This window comes from Abramis brama, assembly GCF_963993115.1.
Source record: "Abramis brama genome assembly, chromosome: 1".
Lineage (NCBI taxonomy): Eukaryota > Metazoa > Chordata > Actinopteri > Cypriniformes > Leuciscidae > Abramis > Abramis brama.
This window is the reverse complement of record NC_139963.1, coordinates 60,864,469-60,883,120: the sequence shown is the minus strand read 5'-3', so window position 1 is coordinate 60,883,120 and position 18,652 is coordinate 60,864,469. Positions and strand designations below refer to the sequence as shown.

At 39.2% G+C, this 18,652-nt stretch overlaps 1 protein-coding gene across 1 annotated transcript; it reads right to left on the bottom strand.

Moving 5' to 3' along the window:
• Positions 1 to 2,138: 2,138 nt before the first annotated feature.
• On the bottom strand, positions 2,139 to 17,845 carry LOC311077880 (uncharacterized protein). Its single transcript, XM_084106517.1, has 3 exons — positions 17,685 to 17,845; positions 15,279 to 17,202; positions 2,139 to 3,231 (listed from the first exon to the last, which is right to left on the bottom strand). The coding sequence occupies exons 2-3, from the start codon at positions 17,195 to 17,197 to the stop codon at positions 3,135 to 3,137; spliced, it is 2,016 nt and encodes a 671-aa protein (XP_083962643.1). The 5' UTR covers positions 17,198 to 17,202; positions 17,685 to 17,845; the 3' UTR covers positions 2,139 to 3,134.
• Between the last annotated feature and the right edge of the window lie 807 nt (positions 17,846 to 18,652).

The following is an 18,652-nucleotide window of genomic DNA, read 5'->3' as shown; positions in this document are numbered from 1 at the left end:
TTTGTATGTTTGGTTTACCTCAGTTGGGTCAACATTTGCTTTACTTTTGTAACCCCATTCTGTGGAAATAAACCCCTAAACGTTTGCAGTAGCCTGCTGCCTCCGTGTTCCTTTTCCTTTACTGGTCACATCTATCACATAGTTATAACTAGCTCGTTAGCGAATCAAAAAAATATATAATTTAAACTTTACCAATATCGATATACTAGCTTGATAGTGAGTACTAAAATACATCTTATTTGTTTATATTCATAATGATAAAGTTAGATTTTTTTATTACATGTGATTCTGACATGATGTTACTACATGCACTGCGGTCCTTCCTCTCCGCTCGTCTCAGGTAAATAATGCGTCTTCCAGCTCAGCGGTCGGAGTCGCGCGTTCATGTGTTTTGGGGGCGTGTCTTTAAAAGGAGCCTAGAAGGGAGAGGGTGGAGTGAATGGAAATAATGAGCTGTCTTTAAAACAGTCGTGAGAGGTCTACATACATTCGATTTTTATACTTTCTTTTTCAGAGTACTTACATTTTAATTATGTATTGATATATACATAAAGTTTAAACAAATTTGAAAAAGAAGTTTTTTAGACAATTCCTACCTACCCTGCCTTTAAGTTGGTGCAGCAGAGACTGTAATTTGGACTTTTGGTTACTAGTCAAACGGTATTTAACATCTTAGAGATGTTATCAGACAGAAGATCTGCTCCGATTCTACATGGGTTAAGCCATCAGCACGGAAGAGCCTAGGACATTCCCAAAACAGATTCCAATTATTTACAAAGAGCAGTTTCTGCTCATTACACCATGACATTAACCATTCATTTAGCGCGAATAATCTACTGAACTTTTCATGCCCTTGTCGGTACGTGGGAAGCGGTACAGACACAATGATCGTTATATCAGGCGATGTGCTGCGTACCGTCTCGATCAGGCTCCTGAAGTCTTTTTTTCAGAACCTCCGTCTGCCGCAGCCTGATATCGTTCACTCCCGCATGCAACACGACGGCTCCGACACGCTCGTCACCATTCAAGATCTCGGGTACCCGCGCAGCGATATCGAAAACACGAGCACCAGGAAAGCAGTGACAGGAAAGCGTATTCCGCTGCGGAACCACCCAGGCTTCGTGTTGGCGTATCGGAGCCGGAGTGAATGAAACCATGGCTGATCGTGACCTGGGCGCTCGGGACCAATGCTGAGAAACGCACGGAGTAGACGAGGTCGGGGTGAGCGGATTACTAATGTTAGTCACTGATTTGTGTGCACCGGCGCGTGATGTTTCAAGAGCTAAACGCCGGTCTCTCATCGACGCGTGCTGTTTCAAGAGCTAAACGCCCGTCTCTCAGCTCGGCTTGTTTCTCTAAAAGGTCGCAGATCTGCTTCTCTACAGCTTCCAGCTCAGACTGCACCGCATGCAGCTCGAATGTGTCCTCACCTGCACCAAAAGGTAGACAACATACATCTGATATATTCGCCATATTAACAGATGGACAATACGTTAGCAACGATGCTACCAGTGATGCTATCAATATTATTACTAATTTATGACTGAAAGTCTTGGATATAATCTGTCTTTTTAGTAGTACGGGGGTAATGTAGACGCACGATAGGCGAGAAAATGTTCGTTTGTAAGTGAGTGTAGAGAAGGCTCATCATCATCACTTTGGCTCAGCCATGACCCACTGGTGAAAACTGGTGTTGGATCACAAATCGGCTTGAGACGCTTGAGACTGTTGTCTGCTCAACAATCCGCTCAACAGTCGGCATTGTAACTATGAGATTTGAGCAGCAGTGCTTCTCATTGAGGAAAAGTAGAAAATGTTCATTGTAATTGAGTTTAAAGAGAAAAATCACGGATTATGAATCAAATCGATGGAGCTCCAAACACAAACAACGTGTTCAGACGCGACGCATGCGCAGATCAACCCGCAAGAATGTGCTGTAAATCTGCTGTAGGTTTATGTAGGTTGTAGGTTTTAAATCCTTCATGTTAATCTTCTATGAACAATGTAGATTAATGTAGAATAAACCAATGTATATTTTAGTCAGAATCAGTGTTGGGGTAGTTACTCAAAAAAAGTAATTAGTTACCAGTTACTAGTTACTTCTGTAAATTGTAATGAGATTACTTTAGTTACTGCGTTTGAAAAGTAACTTCACTACTTATTACTTTGACATAGCCCTATCATCACCTGTCTGCATAGTGTTAATTGTATAAATGTATACAAAATGGCATGTAAAACCATATGAAAGAACAATATCCCCATCTGCACAAAGAAATATGCCTCACTGTAAAATCCACAAACAACATGATAAAGGAGGCTATAGTTGGGTCATTTTAAAATGTGGTCAACACACAAGTTTCAAAACACAGGCTTTGGGAAACATGAGAACAAAACTCTTCTCCTGAGAACAAAACCAGCTTTTTATTAGGTTCATGGCAAAAAAAAAAAAAAGTGGTCAATGAAAAATATAAAAATAAAGGTCACTTTATCCCATAAAATAAAATCTTAATTTAAAATATACTTAAGCCCATAAAAAGGAAACAGAAAATGCAATTAATTAAATAAACAGAAAATTTGCATCATCCCAAAAACATTATTTTCCCCTTAGCTCGCTCTCCTCTGCCTCCTGGAGATGTGGCTTCCAGAGGCGGTAACATAAGTCACAAACTCTTGAACCTATTAATGAATTATTGTGTGTGCAAATAATCACAATGCACAAAACAGAAAGTGCAACAAAAACTTCCATTCAATTCATTTTTCAAAATAACGATTGTATCGCATAAGTACAAGTCTTTCGAATCTTTTATCTGACAGCCTGTTCCTCCTTGGGGTCAGAACAACACTGCCCAGGCTGAAAAGCCTTTCAACCGTTGCACTTGACGGTATTGGAGTGTTGTACTGCTTTGCAATTTCCTTAATCCTGGGGAACCTGGAGAGAACCTCCCAGTCAGATCCGGGCAATTTTAAGTACTCCATGACTTCACTCTCTGCAATGTACGAAAACTCCTCTTCAAATTCAAAAAAGTCATTGTGACTGGAGGTGGCTGGGCTCTGAACTGCTTGTCTCATCTGTGGCTCTTCAGGAATCCGGGCACGACACTTAGAAATTAGCATGGTTTTAACAGCATCTCTTCTCATCTTTGAGCCAGCGGAGCTTGAATTTGGGCATTGTGGCAGCAGCCATAAGAGCATCCTTGCTGTCCAAGACAATGCAAATTTCTCTTTGATCGCCTGTGATATGTAATAGTACATTGATTAGACAAACATATACAGTTCAATTAACAGCTTTTATAGCCTCATAAATTTGGGATACATTAGCTATATTAAACTGTAGGCCTATAATAGCCTGCACTGCAAGCTATTATTTAAGGTGGCACTGATACAAATTATTTTGTGGTGAAGTAAATACTACAGAAATTTTTTAATGTAATTTACATGAAAAAGTTCAGGCAAGAATAATAAAAAAAAACGAAGTAAATTCTTAATTTAATGTTATATTGTTTGTGTGAAATGTATTGAATAGGAAACTTCAACTAAATAGATATAGAACAAAAAGAGCTAAATAAACTTATCACTTCATCTAAAACAACATGTTTATTAGATCCTATACCAGGGTGGGAATTATGTAATTTTAGGGGCAAGGCCATTTGTCTCCACCTTTTCTTTTTTTTTAAGGGCACCAAGGCCATATGACAGGGCACAAAGGCCATTGAGTACAAATCGATGGTTTTCCCATTCAGATTGATAACATAACATCCTAATTTGGAATAAGACATGGATTATGACTTTTTTAATAAAAAAAAAAAAAACATTTTTTATTGAGAGAGAGAGAGAGAGAGAGAGAGAGCCATTACATCCAGAAGGTATACACCCTCACACAACAATAGAAACAACATAAATGCCAATAAAAGCATTCAGAAACAACACAAATGCCAATAAAAGCATTCACAATATTCATTCAGTCCTCTATATCATGTGAGTGTGAGAGAGAGAACCATTTCATCCAGAAGGTATAGGCTACACCCTCACAATCATTATCGCTCAGCGCTCAAAGCAGTTTACTTCGCGCTCCACTCAAATCGCCCCCCCGCTCGCTGCAAAAAAGGAAAAAAATCTACATGTAGGCTATATCACTTGTAGCAGTCCCCAAGCTTTTTTGCGCCACAGATCGGTTTAATATCAGACAATATTTTCACGGACCGGCCTTCAAGGTGTGGCGGATAAATACAACAAAATAAAATGATACGAACGGCATAAAAACTGGGGTATTTTTTTAGCCTATAATAATAAACGTGAATCCAATGTGTAGGCCTATAACAACTTTATTAGCAGCGTCCTCTAACATCGCGCCTAAAAACAACTGAGAAAGTCTGAACACAAACAAAATGCCCCCAAAAGAAAAAAATCTCTATGTTTTCGGTGCTGATGCAATGTAAGGGTGGCGCTGCTGCCAATAAAGCACCTAAAAGCTGTCACAACGAACCGGCAAAATTAATGATTATGAATATGTAAAATATAGCAGGAGACATTTTAATTGTTTACTAATAAACCAGTTTTTTTTTTTTTTATGTCTGTGTCGGCTGGAAAGATGCTGACTCGCGATCTTCGCAGTAGTGAACGCACCAGAGAGAAATGCACATTTCATACGGATTACATAAGAGAGAAGTCTGTTTTCTTTCGTTTTGAATTGTTCTGTTTAAAAGTAGACATTTCAAGCTTTATATAGATGTCTCAGGTCTGTGAGGCAAGTAGGCTATACGCTGAGTTTCGGTTCACTTATGAGACAAGCTCCAGTTTCGCCGGCGCCTTTGTGTCGTGATTTTCTAATATATTCACTTCTAATTTATTAAATCCAGACAATTGGATGATGAAACATTGATTAAAATTAAGATACAATTAATACAAAATTAAATTAAATTTAAAGACAGGCTTTGTGCTTTCTGCTTGAGGTCTCTGTGAAAGTTTTATAAAGCAGTCTTTTAGTGCCGCTTTCAGAGCGCTCACGTCCGTAACGGAGAACTGTCCAGTCTGTAACATTTTTTTTTTTTTTTTTTTTTGTGAAATAAATTTCTAAATAAATGCGACTTAATTGAGCGTCTGCCGCGTTAAGCGCGTTACGCGCGAATGATTTTATTAGTGCTATTTGTGCATTCACGCGTTTGACGCGAATTCGCGTCTGCCGCCCGAGTTGAAAAATCTGAACTTCTGCGTCAATTCGCGCCGCGTTAACCAATCAGGAGCCTGCTTGCATGCTGCTGTCACGTGGTGAAGTGACAGTTTGTAATGTTATTTTATATTTGGCCTCAATAAATTATTTTGTAATATGACTAAAATGCACAACAAAGCAAATCTTTCACATACAAACTCGATTTCAATATAGAGATACTCATTTTGTATTGAATGCTATTTATTCCATATCTATTCTAGATTATATGAAACATTATTAATCTAATGTAAAGACAACAAACACAATTTAGTTTATAAAAACTTGTTTAAAAAAATCACAGGACAGGTTTCACTTTTGAAGGCTGGCTCCATTTATTATCAAAACAAAAATAAATGACAGATTAGGTGCGGGCGAGGGTGAACCTCACGCCGGGCTGTACAGCGCGGGCTCGTCATGCAGCGACCACTCGAGGCCGAGGCCTATACGGCCTCGTCAGCGTCCTCACCGTTAGGTCCACCAAACCTACCTCCTGGAGCAAATTGTGAAACTCCTGAAACCCTCCGGAGGGTTTGGTGGACCCGAGTACAGCCACGATGTCCCCTACGCAGCTGTTTCTGCTCTCCAGAGCATATACGAGCGGTGATTCTCTCGATTAATGCTAATGCTAATGCTCGATAAACATCTAAAAAAAGATGGCCGCCAACAGGTTTCGAAACTTTCGCCTCTGACGCGCGTGACGCGCGTAAATTTCGCTTCAAACTTTTGATTTTACGCGCGTCAATTTCGCTCTTGACGCGCGAATGCACACAAAGTGGTCACGCGTATGACTAGACGCGGCAGGCGCGAATTTTGACGCAGATTCGCGTTTGGTGTGAACGCACAGTTATGGTGCGTTCACACCGGACGCGAATAGCGCGTCAGGCGCGAGTGATTTCAATGTTAAGTCAATGCAAAGACGCGTTACGCGCGTAAAAAATTCCTGCGGCGCGAATGAGGCGTTTAGCGCGGCGCGGTAGACGCGAATTCGCCTCATTCGCGCGAAGAACGCGAATTGAGCGTCTGGCGCGTTAAGCGCGTTACGCGCGAATGATTTTATTAGTGCTATTTGTGCATTCACGCGTTTGACGCGAATTCGCGTCTGCCGCCCGAGTTGAAAAATCTGAACTTCTGCGTCAATTCGCGCCGCGTTAACCAATCAGGAGCCTACTTGCATGCTGCTGTCACGTGGTGAAGTGACAGTTTATAATGTTATTTTATGTTTGGCCTCAATAAATTATTTTGTAATATGACTAAAATGCACAATAAAGCAAATAAAAACATAAAACTCGATTTCAATATATGAGAGACACTCATTTTGTATTGAATGCTATTTATTCCATATTCTAGATTATATGAAACTTTATTAATCTAATGTAAAGACAACAAACACAATATAAAAACTTTTCAAAAAAATCACAGGACAGGTTTCACTTTTGGAGGCTGGCTCCATTTATTATCAAAACAAAAATAAATGACAGATTAGGTGCGTGAGAGGGTGAACCTTGCGCCGGGCTGCACAGCGCGGGCTCGCCATGCAGAGACCACTCGAGGCCGAGGCTTATACGGCCTACGCTGTCCTCGTCAGCGTCCTCACCCTTAGGTCCACCAAACCTACCTCCTGAAGCAATTTGTGAAACTCCTGAAACCCTCTGGAGGGTTTGGTGGACCCGAGTACTGCGACGATGTCCCCTACGCAGCTGTTTCTGCTCTCCAGAGCATATACGAGCGGTGACTCTCTCGATTAATGCTATTGCTAATGCTCGATAAACATCTAAAAAAGATGGCCACCAACAGGTTTCGAAACTTTCGCACCCGGACTTCGCCTTTGACGCGCGTGACGCGCGTAAATTTCGCTTCAAACTTTTGATTTTACGCGCGTCAATTTCGCTCTTGACGCGCGAATGCACACAAAGTGGTCACGCGTATAACTAGACGCGGCAGGCGCGAATCTGCGTCAAAATAAAGAGACAGCTGCCGAATAGAAAACATGCTGCCGCTTGTCCTTAAAGGGATAGTTCACACAAAAATAAAAATTATCTCATTATTTACGCACTCTAATGTTGTTCCAAACCTTTATTAATTTTCTTCTAATATTTTTCTAATATTAATATTTTGAAGAATGTGGCTCAGTAACTTTTATTTTCAACAGAAGAAAGAAACTTATTCGAGTTTAAAACAACTTGAGATAGTAAATTACGACAATTTGAATTTATAGGAGAACTATCCCTTTAATGTTAATAAAACAACAAAATGCAAAGAGAAAATCACTCACTGTTCTTGAGTGATAACTTTAATATTAGCTTTAATAAGTATCAATGTATAATTTATACAGTGAAGTCTGTTTTGTTTTATTTTCATATTTGTTCATTTAATTACTTTCTTCAATGTTACTGCTAAATACACCTACTGTAGCTGAAGACATAAAGCACTGTTAATTTAATTTGTATATTAAGTTGTGTATGTGTGGCACGCTGTAGCGCATCAAAATGAGAATTTAATTTAAAGGGGCTTTTTACAATAATTTCTGCACAAATCAGCAATACTATATTAACCCCGATTAAATACAAGTAGCCGACTACGCCACCTAGGTTGTTTTAATGGAACCCAGGACCCAAGTTAATCATTCACTGAGGGCTAGACAGTATTGACACTCAACAGATAGATTGAATTACAAAAACACTTTATTAGACTATAAAATGATCTCAATGTTAAAAACAGTTATCAAAAGGAATGCAGTCCTCAGCACAGTCTGGTATGATGTCCTTATGGTGAATGAACAAATGTCCTGGGTTGGTCTCAGCATGAAGGTCTCCACAGATCCAGAGATTATAGTGTACTAGAAAGAATTAAGAAACAACTACCAGTATCTCCAGTCCAATGCAAGAAAAAGCTAACTACACTCCCACTGGTGCACGCAAATCCCCACACCATGTAATACACACTGCAACCCAAATAAATCACACCACAGCAAAAGGAAAACAAGAGCTATGGATAGTAAGTTATACTGGAAATTAGGGCTGGGCGATATGGCCAAAAAAAAAAATTTTTTTTATATCAGTCGATATCGATAATTATCACGATAAAAGTCAAATCTTTATTTCTTTAAAGTTTAAAGGCAGATTTTTGCTTTAAGTTGTAGAAACCAGAGTGTTAACTGTGGTTTTAAACTACTCTTTATTGTCAGAACATATCATGACAAACACTTTTCACTTTTGAACATTTCACAAATCTGAGGTAGAACATTCAAACATTTGTCATTTTTCCTTAACAAAATAAATATATTTATTGGACAATTAATTTCTTAGTTTCTGCATGTGCTTATTTTTATTTGGTAAAATGTAATATTCTGACTGTTTGAGTTTTATTAAACTTAACCATCGGTCATCCAGTATCATGCATTTAGATCATGACAACCACAGATGAAACCAGGCATAGCCTATAGCACCTCACTATCATGGCAAAATGTAACTTTATGGTTTCTATGGTATTTGTATGAAAAACAGTAGTCTAAATACATTATTAAATACTGTAATTATATTCCATTAGTCCTTTATTACATTGTCTTCATTAATAATATAATACAATTCAATATGTATATCCTACATTTCATGGTGCAGTTAATATTACTAGGCTAACAGTAAATCCGTGGTAAATGATGGGAATTTGTAGACGGAAAAGCCTTCAGACTGTATCGTTGCGCACAGTTTGTCAGCGCTGTTTCATCTGCCTTTAAGCTGGTTTAAATCACCATGTTCCACCATGTTTAAATCAGTGTTCCTCGCTGAATTCAAGCGCTTCTCACTGGATTTCGTGACCGAGACCGATCAGAGTTAACGCATCTGCTCTAACTTTAGTGAGCTCGCTCGCGGAGCCTCGCACCATAGATATCATATAGAGCTGGTAAGTCCCGCCCCTTCCGCTAACCCCGCTGGACCTCTAGGTTGAAAAATCGTCAATGCAAGTGAATGGGAGAAAATAATTATTTTCTGGTCCCGTTTGAATTTTGCCATGAATGTGAACATATGTTGTCTGTGAATTTTTTATATAACTTTTCGTGTAAAGAATGCTAGAATTTAGCGGGTAGAAGTTTGATACGGTTAGACTTTGTGTGAGAGCACTTTGTGGACTACAACTCTCGCTGCTTTCGACGCGTTTGAAACGTCAACACCACTAGCACACGGACACTAGCTCACGGATCCCGCTAAACATGGCTGTGTCTTTGATGCACTTCATCGCCTTCTTTCAGGGAGAGAACAAAATCGTTGAGGTTGGTGAAAACCACGGGTAAGTCAACTTTATGGGGTGTCGTCACATAGGCGACATGTAGTCTTTCTCGTTATGTCTTTTCCACAACTGCTAGCCGAAGAATCATACCATATACTGTCAAACTCGTAACATGAAAAGTTATATAAAAAATTCACAGACAACATATGTTCAATTCATGGCACAATTCAATCGGGATCAGAAAATAATTATTTTCTCCCGTTCACTTTCATTGACGGTTTTTCAACTTTGAGGTCCAGCGGGGTTTTACGGAAGGGGCGGGACTTACCAGCTCTATAAAGGCCTCGCACTGCCATTTGGACTTTGAGCCGAGCGGATAAATGGTCCGTGTGGCGCGCAGTTCAAATGAGTTTCGTTCCGCTTTTGGCTAGTGGTGGAAATTTTGATTCTTTCCAGAGACTCGTTCATTTTCAGTTCGTTCACCAAAATGATTCGTTCAGATTCGTTCACTGATTCGTTCAGTGACAATTTCTTCCTATTACATAAATACTGCAGCAGGTGGCGAAAAAGAGTGTATTTTATGCTATGTTTTAACAAACGTATTTACTTGTTACAAAAAAAAAACTGATTTGGCCTTGTTAAAATTTGTGCCTTATTTACTAAATTAATAAAATAAGTCTAAATAAGAGGTTCAGATGACCAAACCAAGGTTTTCTTGCATAATTAACATTTTAATTGTTTGGTCAGACATACACATTCATAAATCTGGGATTATATTAAACGTTGAGTTATGTTATGCATGTTAAATATGATAAACAATTATACGCACACCTATAACTGCACTTTGAATAAGATTGAATCACATGCTAAATGACCGATCTACCCAGTACTCTCATTCACGAACGAAATGTACCAGTTTGATCAATTCGTTCACGAACAAGATCTCTCTCTCGTTCAGACTCGAAACAGAGCGATCTCGGTCAGTGATGGGCGTATTCGTTCAGTAGATCCAACCAATTACATGCCCCTTCACAGCCCGAACTGAAATGTTATTTGCTGACGTTACGCAAATGAGACCTAACCAATACTGTCATATTTTTTGGTTTGTTTTAGTTTTTAGAGAAGTGCATATGACATGAATAAAACGTAATTAATTCATTTTTGATAATACAAAATGAACACAAGTAGTAAAGTAAATTTTTCAAAGTGCAAAATACCACAAAACTAAGTCTAAAACACACAAACAAAAGAAAAGAAAAGCAGGTAAAGAGAAGTGTACATTTAAATCAAGTAAACAGTCAAAATGACAATGTTAATTTGTCTTTGTTATATTTAACCATGCTTGCGTTATTAAACTGTTTTCATTACAATGGTAAAGTGTAAATTTCTTTCTTTGATGCAGATATGCTGACTACACAAACCCAGCTCTATCGGTTCGCCATCATTATCGTTCAAACAACTGGTTCTTTTCGTTCACGAACGACATGTACCAGTTCGTTCACGAGAAGATCTCTCTCTCTTTCGTTCAGACTCAAAGGCAACTCGGTCACAGTCAGTGAAGGGCATATTCGTCCACTACATCCAACAAATCACATGCTCCGTCACATCTCATACTCGAACGCTATTGGCTTGAGGTTTAGTCATTCTTGACAGGTTGAAAACATAGCTACCCGGTTCACTGAGCTGCGCATGCGCTGCAAATAGCGCCGCGCGGCTGTGGAGGGAGGAATTTCAGTGAACGAGAAATATGAGTCAATGGATTGCGTGAACGAGAACGATTCGTTCACCTAAAAGATTCGTTCAAAAAGAACGATTTGTTCACGAACGTAACATCACTACTTTTGGCGCATAAACATTATCGAACATTTATCGACTTCTTGATATCGTTTTATCGAGAAAAATTATATCGCGATAATTATCGTTATCGTTTTATCGCCCAGCCCTACTGGAAATTAGTTCTTAGTTTCTTATTATGAATTATCTCTATTATGAATTGTCTCTATTATGAATTAGATGCAAAATGATCTCACCAACCGCGGTCTCACTCGTCTCCGACCAGCACTCGTTGATTCGCTCCTCCAAACAGCAACCGCTGATACACTCAAATCTGTCCACGCTGACTCACTCGTCTCCAACAGCCGTGCCTGTGATTACTCTGCGTCGCCGTCGTGTTGCCGTCTCCAAACGATCGCTGACTCACTTATCTCCAACAGCTGCGCCCGTGATCGCTCTGCGTCGCCGTCTTCACAATACTCCGACTCACTCGTTCCCGCACAGCCGTAAAACGTTTGGTTATCAATGTTCAGCGTTTCTTCTCAGACGCCGGCACCTGTTTAGAACACTCAACCAGATGTCGACTTGCACGTAAATGACGCAGTCCAGATCACGCACACTCGTCTCCAAGCACGCGGTCTTAAAGGGCCACAGTCTCCACCTTTCTCTTAACCAGCCTATGACACTAGGTCACTGATTAGTCTATGCACAGGTGTTAGGAAATGAGCATAGTACAAAAGTCATTTGATCGATGAGTCAATCATATAACATTAAAATGTGTATCAAAAATGCATTCATCAATAATTCACTCCCATCACATATGTGTAAAGTGTATCTTTGAATTTAATATTTAATAACAGAAAATAATGACAAATATTTTTATCTTCGCCCCTGTCTGCCATTCTTTTTATATTTTATATTTTGTTACCTAAGGCTTTGTTTTTAAAATATGGACATTAGTTTGGCTGTAATGCTTAGTCACAAAATAGTAAAACCAACAACCAAGAATCGTGATAAAATCCTGAATCGTGATTTTTCTGAAAAAAATCGTGATATGATATTTTTGCCATATCGCCCACCCCTACTATAGATCACACAATACTCTTAGATCGACTACAAAATTATACTGGTGTTCAAGGACAAGCATTAAGCTGGTTCAGATCATACTTATCTGACCGCTACCATTTTGTCTATTTAAATGGAGAAGAATCGATCATAACTCCAGTAAACTATGGAGTGCCGCAAGGATCTGTGTTAGGCCCTCTATTATTCTCAATATGATGCCACTTGGAAATATTGTAAGGAAACATGGAATTAGTTTCCATTGTTATGCTGATGACACTCAAATATATATTTCATCATGGCCGGATGAAAGCGCTAAATTATCCAAATTGACAGAGTGTGTTAAAGATATAAAAGACTGGATGACGCGTAATTTTCTTTTATTAAATCCAGACAAGACAGAGGTACTACTTATCGGTTAAAAAAAAAAACGCCCACAAAACCTCTCGCAATACAACTTTAACATAGTAGGATGTCCTGTTACTTTATCCTCTACAGTAAAAGACCTGGGTGTTATACTAGATTGCAACCTGTCTTTTGAAAATCATATTTCATGTTACAAAAACAGCCTTTTTCCATCTTAGAAACATTGCTAAGCTACGTAATATGCTATCAGTTTCTGATGCAGAAAAGTTAGTTCATGCATTCATGACCTCGAGACTAGATTACTGTAATGCTTTATTAGCTGGTTGTCCTGCGTCCTCAATAAACAAGCTACAGTTAGTCCAAAATGCAGCCGCTAGAGTTCTTACTAGATCAAGAAAATATGATCATATAACACCGATTTTAACATCACTACATTGGTTACCTATAAAGTCCCGTATTAACTACAAGGTATTGCCTACTGACTTATAAAGCCCTAAACGGCTTAGCTCCAGTCTATTTAACGGATCTTCTATCGCCCTATAATCCATCGCGCTCTTTAAGGTCACTAAATTCGAGGCTTTTGGTCATACCTAGGATATCCACATCCACCAAAGAAGGGAGAGCATTTTCATATTTAGCTCCAAAACTCTGGAATAGTCTTCCTGATACTGTTCGTTGCTCAGACTCGCTCTCCCAGTTTAAAACTAGATTAAAGACGCATCTCTTCAGCCAGGCATTCATATAATATTTTTTATCTTACAGTTAATTCCGGTCTCTAGTTCATAAACGTCAGAGGAGAACTGGCCCCCGACTGAGCCTGGGTTCTCCCAAGTTTTTTTTTTTCTCCATTAGGTCACTTGATGGAGTTTTTCAGTTTCTTGCCACTGTTGCCTTTGGCTTGCTCAGTTGGGGATATTTTGGGGATATTTAATTAAATTTTATCAATCAATAAATTCCACTAGAAACAAACCTTGTTGTATTATTTTAATTTAATACTGTGAAGCTGCTTTGATACAATCTGTATTGTGAAAAGCGCTTTACAAATATACTTGACATTTAACGTCTATGAAAACAGAAACTGTAACTAATGTGTCATATAAACAGAGATGAGTTCTAAAACATTATCAATAATTCTAATAACATGCCAGATGAGATGGACTTGGTAATTGCGATGATGTATTCATTGTTTTGTTTACTTTTCTGACTATATATATATATTCCAGCAAATATTCCAGCATATTCCATTCTCTTTACTCTTAAGTATAACACTTTTTTTTATTTTTTTAAACTGTAGTCTTAAATCTTCAGTCTACTGGTTATAGTGCTACATCAAGATGTTTAGTCTGGCAACTCACCATAGACACGCTCACTCCGAGGGGCGGGATAAACAGCTGTCTTTCAAATTCCCTCTGCACGCAATAGGACAGCGCTTCAACCAACCAGAGCGTTTTCCCAACAGCGGAGCTAGTTGATAGATTCATTCAACTTTTGCCATATCTGCCCGGCAGAACGACGAACACATCTTCCTTTTTTAAAGAATGACTTAAGTGCCGTTCTTTGCTCTTTTCTCAAAGAAAAACTTAACTCCAAGTCCTCCAGAGTCGCGGACAAAGCCGATTCGAAAGACTGTTCTCCAGCAGCCGTCATTCTTTGTTTTCAAGTCGCAGGCAGGTAACCGTCGCAACTCTGTCGTCATATGTTAAGCCCGCCCCGCCTACTCTATAAGCGACGTGATTGGCCTGACCCAATTTAGGTTTTTGCAGCTAGAAGGTCTATTGAGAGTGTCTAGACCCACCTGGCTGCAAAATACATTTTGCTGCCGCTAGGGTGCGTCTAGATTTCTAGGCTAGGTTTTTGTCATCACATTAAAAATAGTATTAAAACTGGATAATATTTTAAAAATTGAAGAGCTGGAAAAAGTGTGATGGACTTGAAAGTCCTTGATTAGTGCTTGAATTTTACTCTCAAAAGGATGTACGAACCCTGAAATTAATAATTTTAAAACATTTGACATTAAATCCACAGGGAATATTGGTGATTTGTGGAATTAAAAGCCATATAACTTAAAACTTAATGAACTTGTTTGTTCAAGGCTCAATGTTTCTCCTCTCAACTCATCCTAGGTGTGTATGACATTCTTCTTTTAGACGAATACAATCTGAGTTATGAGTTCATAGAACATCCGACCGTTTTTACAAGGAGGACAGAGCAGTGTAGAATAATGGTTAAATATGTGAAAAATAATGCGAATTTTTAAAAACAAAGCATGAACACAGTTACAGTACACCTCACAAACACAATCAAGCCTTCAAAAAAAGGTATTTTACCACTCCTTTAAAAAAGGTTGCAAAATGTGACCATTGCAGTCTAGAGCCCTGTTTAGTGCTTTATTTCTGCTTTACATGAGCGCCACTTACTGTCAGAGAGCGAATTTGTGTTTTTTTGCATTGATTTAAACTAATAGACAAATGAAATATTCCTGTTGGTTGAACCCGAGTTAATCGATACCAATCAATCAACAAAATGTCCTGTGCTCACCACACACACCGGCTATAAGTGGAGAGGAGAGATTTGGCTATAGAGTGATGTGTGTCTAACTTACACAGAAGATACTTTGTTGCTCAGCACATGAACATAAACTACTTACCGTGATTTCAGACTGTGGTGATGTGGTTTCTCCACTGTATGGATCTTCATGTGTCGCTTCAGGTGAGTTTTAAAAGAGAAACTCTTTCCACACTGATCACACGTGTGCGGCTTCTCTCTGCTGTGGATCCTCTCATGTTTTTTCAGAGATGATGAGAGACTGAATCTCTTGTCACAGTGTGAACACTTGTAAGGTTTTTCTCCAGTGTGGATCCTTTCATGTGATTTCAGATGTGATGATCGACTGAATCTCTTGTCACAGTGTGAACACTTGTAAGGTTTTTCTCCAGTGTGAATTATCTCATGTTGTTTTAAATTGCCAGCTGTAATAAAAGTCTTCTCACACTCAAAGCACATGTACTCTCTCACACCAGTGTGGATTTTCTGATGTTTATGTAAACTATCCAGCAGTGAAAAACTCTTTCCACACACAGAACATGAATGCGGCTTCTCCTTCGTATGAACTCTCAGGTGTTTCTTCAGGTCTGATGCACAGATAAATGTTTTCCCGCATTGATCACATGTGAACGGTCTCTCTCCGGTGTGGATCATCATGTGTTCTTTATGGTGTGAAGATCGACTGAAACTTTTCCCACATTGATCACACTTAAACGGCTTCTCTCCTGTATGAACTCTCATGTGAACATCAAGATTATCTTTGCTTGAGAAACTCTTCCCACATTGATCACAGGGGAACGGCTTCTCTCCAGTGTGGATCCTCATGTGTAGCTTCAGTTGACTTTTAAAATAGAAACTCTTTCCACACTGATCACATGTGTGCGGCTTCTCTCCAGTGTGGATCCTCTCATGTGTTTTCAGAGATGATGACTGACTGAATCTCTTGTCACAGTGTGAACACTTGTAAGGTTTTTCTCCAGTGTGAATAATCTGGTGCTGTTTTAAATGTGCAGCTGTAGTAAAAGTCTTCTCACACTCAAAGCACATGTACTCTCTCACACCAGTGTGGATTTTCTGATGTGCATGTAAATATGACAGCCCTGAAAAACTCTTTCCACACACAGAACATGAATGTGGCTTCTCCTTCGTATGAACTCTCAGGTGTGTCTTCAGGTCTGATGACCTAAGAAATGTTTTGCCGCATTGATCACATGAGAACGGCTTCTCTCCGGTGTGGATCATCATGTGACGCACAAGACTTTGTTTACATGAGAATCTCTTTTCACACTGATCACATGAGAACGGCTTCTCTCCTGTATGAACTCTCATGTGAACATCAAGATTATCTTTGCTTGAGAAACTCTTTCCACACTGATCACACGTGTACGGCTTCTCTCCAGTGTGGATCCTCTCATGTGTTTTCAGAGATGATGAGTGACTGAATCTCTTGTCACAGTGTGAACACTTGTAAGGTTTTTCTCCAGTGTGAATTCTCTGGTGCTGTTTTAAACTGTTCGCTGTAATAAAAGTCTTCTCACACTCAAAGCACATGTACTCTCTCACACCAGTGTGGATTTTCTGATGTGCATGTAAAGATTGCAGCAGTGAAAAACTCTTTCCACACACAGAACATGAATGCGGCTTCTCCTTCGTATGAACTGTCAGGTGTGACTTCAGCTCTGATGCCCTAAGAAATGTTTTGCCGCATTGATCACATGTGTACGGCTTCTCTCCGGTGTGGATCCTCATGTGTCCTTTAAGGGTTGAAGATTGACTGAAACTCTTTCCACACTGATCACATGAAAACGGCTTCTCTCCAGTGTGAACTCTCATGTGGCGCTCAAGACCACCTTTGCGTGTGAAACTCTTTCCACACTGAGTGCAGGTGAAAGATTTCTTGGCTCTTCTTTTCTTTAAAAATGTATTTTTAGTCTTTGAGCGACTCAAAGGTTTTTCTCCAGGTTTGACATGAGGTTCCTCCTCCACTTCACTCAGTTCTTCACTCTCCTCGCTCTCTTCCATCAGGTCTGACATGAAAGAAAAATGTATTAAATTAAATTTTCAGTACATCAATATAATTCAAAGAGAGAAATATAAAGTGAAAGGACATGAAAGTGAGCCCTGATGTAATAGTAAAAAGTAGACAATTGCTTTAAAATATTATAAATTGATGCCTTTTTATAGATGTATTATTTGTCCTTGAAAACTTTCCATGAATGAGGTAAATTTATCTTCCAATTATTATTTTTAAAACATTATTGACACAAATCCCATGTTTTAAAATAAATGTAAAATAAAACAGATAAAATAGTATTTAGCTTGATCTGATGTTGACAATCAATATAAAAATGTCTCAAACCTCCCTTTACTGACCATTTGTTGAAGAAAAAACCTAGAACATTCTGACCATTTCATTATTGAACTGTTTATCTAAATGTGATGAAGTGCTTGAATGTTTCTAACATGAATGTTCTTCAGCATCATGAATGAATGAAGAATAAACACCAACCTCTTGTTCTTCAGGATCTTCAGTGTGTTTCATTCTGCAGGGTTCTGGATCACTCATGTTTTCACTGTCCTCTTTAATAAACTCAGGCTTTGCAGATTTCAGCTCTTCCTGATGCTCTGATGCTCGTCTTCACTTGAAGCTGATGGGAATTTACAGCATTTATTGGAGAATTTCTGTGGAAGGAGCTTCACTGACCATGTGATGGATGTGGGCGGGGCTTCACTGATGATGCAATTGGTGTGGGAGGAGCTTCACTGATCTGCCCAAAATCTAAAATATATCAGTTACTGAGTTTGTTTTTATACTAAATGGCATCTACAGACACACGCTCATGCTCTCTCTCTCTCTCACACACACACAAACCCTCATGCTCTCTCACACACAAACACATATTCATGCTCTCCCTCTCTCACACGTTAATGCTCTCTCTTTCTCTCTCTCTCTCACACACACAAACACACGCTCATGCGCTAAGTTAGCTAAGTTAGCTGGCTACGATTTCATTAATATCAAAGATCCTTGCTCCTTATCAACTCTCTGGTAATATTCCATTCACAAAATACGACCAAAAGTACGGTAAAGTTAAATCTTACTTGTGAAAAGTAATCCCCCGAGCCCTATTTGCGATGGTCCGTCGAAATTAGCATGAATATGTAGTGATGTGAAGCACTGTATCGGAGTTTGATTCATAACCGCTTCGTTTCCACACACAGTCACGTGACTGCTTCGTGTTCAGACAGATTCAAAAATAGCTCGAACCACTTGCAGGTTCCAGTGTTGTGCCTGTTATGTGCTATTCACTTTCGTTGAGGGAGGTCCACCTGAGAGTGGCACTTCCTTCGCTTCATCTGCACCTCCAACTCGACGTCAACGCAGAAAGGGTCACAATAAGAAATCTGTAACTAAAGATGCAGCTGACGAGCTGTCTCGGTTACTAAAAAGTATAACCATCTAAAAATATTGTTCTG